Source organism: Arachis ipaensis, chromosome B06, assembly GCF_000816755.2.
Source record: "Arachis ipaensis cultivar K30076 chromosome B06, Araip1.1, whole genome shotgun sequence".
Classification (NCBI taxonomy): domain Eukaryota; kingdom Viridiplantae; phylum Streptophyta; class Magnoliopsida; order Fabales; family Fabaceae; genus Arachis; species Arachis ipaensis.
The window spans coordinates 131,894,269-131,899,744 of NC_029790.2; the positions used below are offsets into that span (position 1 = coordinate 131,894,269).

Consider the following 5,476-nt stretch of genomic DNA (forward strand, 5'->3'; position numbering starts at 1 on the left):
ATATTAAAATTTGATTAAAAATGAGAGACGGATCAAACTGTCTTAATTTTCGATAGTTGGTAAAGATTCTCTACCCTTACACATTGTTTGGTATAGAAGAATTTGGAAGGAAAGAAAATGAAAGAAAAGAAAATAGATGAAAAATTAGTTTTTTTATTGTTTTGATCAAGAAAGAAAATGAATAAAAATTAAAAAAATACAAAAGTACATGTGGTACTTATATTAAATTTTAAAAAATGGATAAAATTATAAATTTGTCATTATAACATTAGTATATTATAATTTATAAAAGGTTTAGTTATTTTGTTAGTCTCTATCGTTTTGCGAAATTTTTAATTTAGGTCCTTATACTTTTTTTTTAATCGAGTTCTTGTACCAATTTATTTTTTTAATTGGATCCACTACACTTTTTTTTCTTTTTATTTAAATCCCTGCACAATTTTCTTAATTAAGTCCCTATATAAGCCAATTACTGCCAAGAGGGATCTAATTGAAAAAAAAGTTGGTGCAGGGACCCAATTAAAAGAAAAAAAGTATAGAAACATAATTAAAAATTTTGCGAAACGATAGAGACCAACAAAATAATTAAACTTTTATAAAAAGTATTAATGTAAGTTTATTTAGATATGTTTTTTTTTCCTCCAAATAAAAAAAATTTTCTATTTTTTTTATTTTTCTCCTCATTTAAATAACACAAAAAAAAATTAACACTTTTTTTTTTTCTCATTTTTCATCTTGCATCCAAAGTTAAGTATCCAATGTTGTACTAATGAGTATTCGTAGAGGCAGCCATGGTGTTTTTTTTTGACCGTTTGTTAATTCTGATTTCTGAGGCCAAACAAATAACAACAAGAAAACATAACTCTGTGGCCCCCACACCATGTACCATTCCCAATGTACCCTTTTAACGGCTACTTCTAAGTTCTAAGTTCATCGCAATATCTCATCACCCAAACCCACCGCTATATAAATAACCTCAGCACATTGCTAAAACCAGTTAGTTGTGTACCATTTATATCACATCAATAATCAGTAAAAATCCTCAGCATATTTTGTTGTTGTTTTGAAACAATGGCTGGTTGTTTGAGAGCTTCCTCAGCTACTTGTATTTTGGTCCTTTCTGTTGTGTTTGGAATATCTTATGCTGCTAAGGATATCTTGGTTGGAGGCAAGGTTGATGCATGGAAGGTTCCATCTTCACCCTCTGATTCCCTCAATAAATGGGCTGAGAGAGCTAGGTTTCAAGTCGGAGACCGTCTTGGTAATTCTCCTCTTCTTTTTTATTTCAAAATCTAAGTTTCTTTACAAGATTATTTGTGACCAATTATAGAAATTGGTGTATTATAAAATTTGATGATGAAAAAGTATGGTAAAGTTGAGAATGAGTAATCCATAAGTTTTTTCTTTATTCAGTGTGGAAATATGATGGTGGGAAAGACTCAGTGTTGGAAGTGAACAAAGAGGATTATGGGAATTGCAACACATCAAATCCAATTAAGAAGTTCAATGGCGGCAACACTAAGGTGGAGCTGGACCACCCTGGACCATTCTACTTCATAAGTGGAGCAAAGGGTAGCTGTGAGCAAGGTGAGAAGCTTCATGTGGTGGTCATGACTCCAAGGGGTGCACCTGCACCTTCACGGGCACATCCACATGCACCTTCTCCTGCTCCTTCACCTTCTTCAGGATTTGAAGAAGATCATACACCTGCCCCTGCTGTTGCTCCTTCAAGTGGTGGTGCCAACGCTTTGGAGTCCGGCATTCTTATGACTCTTATTGGGGTTTTTGCCATGTGGGTTTTCTAATGTGAATCAATGAATGGTTGAATTATATCCAATACAGTAGTTTAATTGAAAATCTGTCACATTGATGTGATATTATTAGATTATTAGTTCTGTAGGGAAGGAATTGAAAGATTTAATTTTTTATTATTATTATTATTATTATCATGTTTGCCTTTTCAAATATCTTATAACCATATATTGATTTTTACTAAATATTGCATATATTGCATATTGACGACCATTCTTCTATTCGAATAAGTAACTTCAAACTTGAAATCAAATAACTTGGTTGATGTAGAAGCCAAAGCCATTTTGGTTCTACTCCTAAACATGACAACATTTTAGTTGGAACTCAACAACTGTCTTAACAAAATCAAAAGTTAACATTACAAAATGTATTTTTTTTTGGTGACTATTACAAAATGTATTTGACACCATCAAGATCCATTGATGAATAAACAATTACGAAAAAAATAAAAATAACAAAATTCCAAAGGCCAACAAAAGCAACAAGCATTTCAAATAAACACTACCATAATAATTCAAAATTATTAAGCCTTACAAGTTGAAAGGGCAAACCTTAAAATAACTTCTGGAAAAGTTACTAGAAAAGAACATGAACATAATAAACATGGATATTCTAGGAAGATAACCAGTGAGATCAAAACTATACAAGCAGCTGATGGACGCAAATGGTCGCCAACTGCGAAACATGCCATCCCCCCCCCCCCCTCCTATCAGTTGAAATAATCTCAAGCACTGCTAAGAAAATCATCCAAAAAGTATGGGAAAGCAGCAAGGATGACACGGAATTCTCTCTCTTGAAGGCAGCTCCATTTTATTCAGTTATACTGCAAAACGAAATCAAAGTGTATAAAGCATATGGAAAAATTCAAAGATGAAATAAGAATTTAATTTTCTCTCATAAATATTCAATTACAGTAAGCCAGTCGCAAAACTATAGGTGGGTTTGGTAAAGTTTAGTAGAGAAGTGTTTAAGTGTCTGCAGTTTTTAAAAACAAACACTTCACTTTGTGGTTGACAAATCAAAATGATCATGTATTTGTGCTTTTAGCTTTTGAAAACTCCTATAAAGATACTTTACAAAACTAACTGGTGTTTTTTAAAATTAAAAAGATAATATAACCTTATATATTAACAAGTGTTTAGAATTATTTTTTTGTTATTATATTTATATTTATGTCTATAAAGTCATTCTAAACTTTACAAAACAAATTTTACCAAAACACAATTGTTGTAGTTTGTATTATTTTTAAAGGCTCTTTTATTCGATTTAGCACATATAACTGCTACAAAAGCCATTACTTTTGAAAAACACAAGGTTTTACCAAACCACCCTAAGTGAAATTTTTTGAGAACATAAGAATTTAACATCACAAATAAATGAATAATTGCACATTGTCTAATCAAACCTTAACACCAAGCATACACTAAACTTTCAAAGATAATAAGTTATAAATATGATAAAGTATACCGACCTCCCTTGAATTTTAGGTGAAATTACACATAGCACCCCATGAATTATATGTTGACAATGACAACCCCAGATCTGGTGAGAGGTCAGTGTCCATTTTAGAAAAATATAAAGTTACCAGATGTCAGATAAACTTAAATCTTAGAAGAGTTCTGTAAATACTTTTAGAAATAAAGAGGTATGTGTGTCATGTCCCTTAAAATTAGAGGCTCAGAGGAGGTTAATGTAATTTTACCAATCACACCAAATCAACAAAGCTTAAACATTTATACAAGTTATAAAGTTAGCAAGGCTAGAGTTGTCTATTGCGGGCTAGAGCAATTCTTAATTGGATATAACTAGAAACTTCTCCAGAATCCGCATACTTCAGTTCTAAGTCGAGATTCTTCAATTTGAGCATAAGATGAATCTTAGTTCTGGAAATGAGTAAGTCAACTGGATTGACTTGGAATCAAAGAAAGCAGTTATAAATCCTTAACTTTTTTCAGTTATAAATTCAAATATTTTGTTTGTCACAGTTATGGTTATATCAGATTCAGTATATGAACAAATGAAGTTTTGAAACTCTTACCCAGATTCTGAAAAATAAGGGTGGCACAACTGCACAAGCAGCTCAAAATGATCATCACTCGTCATCATCTGAAATGTCAATTACTATTGGTTCCTCAGTTTTTCCATTGTTATGACCAAAAACCTCAAGTGGTTCTTTCTTCACGTGCACCTCAGCATCAACTTGAATAGGGTGTTCTTCAGAAAATGGATGCTTTCTCTTCTGACCAGCCTGCTCCTGATAGTTGCTCATCGTTGGTACCTCCTCAATGCTCATGTTAGCCATTTCTTTTCTTTGTACTGCATAAAATAACCGTTTCTATTCAAAAAGAAATACATCCAACCATTTGAGTAATACTCCATTCAGTTCTAGTAATTGTAAGCTTGTGTCATCAAACCCCAACTTAAGCAAATTCACTTTGAAGTATTCAATATTTTACTTTGTATTCAATTTGCCCCAAATTAAATAATTAATCCCAGTGGGGTTAATTTTCTAAAAAAAGTAGCGATAAAATAACTCATTTTTGTGTATTCACTTGAAACTCAACATGTTATCATCATAGCATAAAATGTGGCTCCCACTACTCACTTCAGATTCATTACCTCACCACATCGGATCATAGGATGGACTGTGATGAGTGTGATCCCCATTTTAACTGGCCATCACACTGTATCATCCTATGATGATGAAGTGATGAGTTCCAAGTACATAAAAAATGCATGGCACAAATATGTCTCTTCTCTATAGTTGGGGACTATTATCCTAGAGGCTTACACTTTCATGCATTAAAGTTCAGAGTTATATAACTTACAATTACTTACCTGAAGTGAGGTCACTTAAGGAGTGGTCAACAGAAGCCTGCTCATCCAAGAAAGAAGAAGGCAGTGGTAGAGCTTCGGAAACAAAAAACCAAATCGACTAATATTAATTCTAAGATCAGATAACTGAAACTTGAACTCAAGAAAGAATTAAAATTGTGCAGTACCTTGACCTACATCCCCAAAGGGTTCCAGTTTGCGTTGGTAAACTTTTAACCTGTCCTGTGAGAGTCGGAGACAAAAGCAACAACATTAACGATTAACTAACATACTTTGGCCGTGGAAACCTACAAGGAAGTGTTAAGCGAGAAATGGAACTTACAAGTTCAGATTTGAGGGGATGATAATCTGGATTAGTCCCTTTGCATCTCAACTTCACTACACAGAAACAAAACAACAAAAAGCCCTAAGCATGTGTGTGAATTGGGAATTTGGAAGAAGAAATGAAGAAAAAGACGAAAGTACATGAGAAAAGGGTGGAAGTGATGTTGGCAAGGGTTAAGAGAGAGTGAGCGCGTTGAAGAGGAGGCATTTTAGAGAGGATGAAAGGGTTTGAGAGAGACAGAATATTCGGCAACTCTGCTTCCAGATTCTCCAGGCTGGCTACCGTGCGCCTCAGTGCTTCGCTCATCTCTTTCGGTACGCCCTCACCCACACTTTCGCTTCCCCTCGCCATTTTCTGTGTCTCTCTTTCGGTTTTAGTCTCAGGGGAAGTAGAAATGTTGGTGACTCATAAGGAGAGAAGCACAACATTCAAGGGGAACATGCTTTTTCACTATTCGATTAGTGAAAATTCAGTTAACCTGATAATTGAGAGTCTATTAGATAA

At 33.7% G+C, this 5,476-nt stretch overlaps 2 protein-coding genes across 2 annotated transcripts; one reads left to right on the forward strand and one right to left on the reverse strand.

Annotated features, from left to right (window-relative positions):
• On the forward strand, window positions 777–1,963 carry LOC107605427 (early nodulin-like protein 3). The gene is made up of 2 exons (XM_016307307.2): window positions 777–1,261; window positions 1,414–1,963. Exons 1-2 carry the CDS (start codon window positions 1,072–1,074, stop codon window positions 1,803–1,805), a joined length of 582 nt encoding a protein of 193 aa, XP_016162793.1. The 5' UTR covers window positions 777–1,071; the 3' UTR covers window positions 1,806–1,963.
• Window positions 2,280–5,394, reverse strand: LOC107605426 (nuclear nucleic acid-binding protein C1D). The gene is made up of 6 exons (XM_016307304.2): window positions 5,113–5,394; window positions 4,970–5,025; window positions 4,815–4,869; window positions 4,651–4,722; window positions 3,851–4,128; window positions 2,280–2,635 (listed from the first exon to the last, which is right to left on the reverse strand). Exons 1-5 carry the CDS (start codon window positions 5,321–5,323, stop codon window positions 3,905–3,907), a joined length of 618 nt encoding a protein of 205 aa, XP_016162790.1. The 5' UTR covers window positions 5,324–5,394; the 3' UTR covers window positions 2,280–2,635; window positions 3,851–3,904.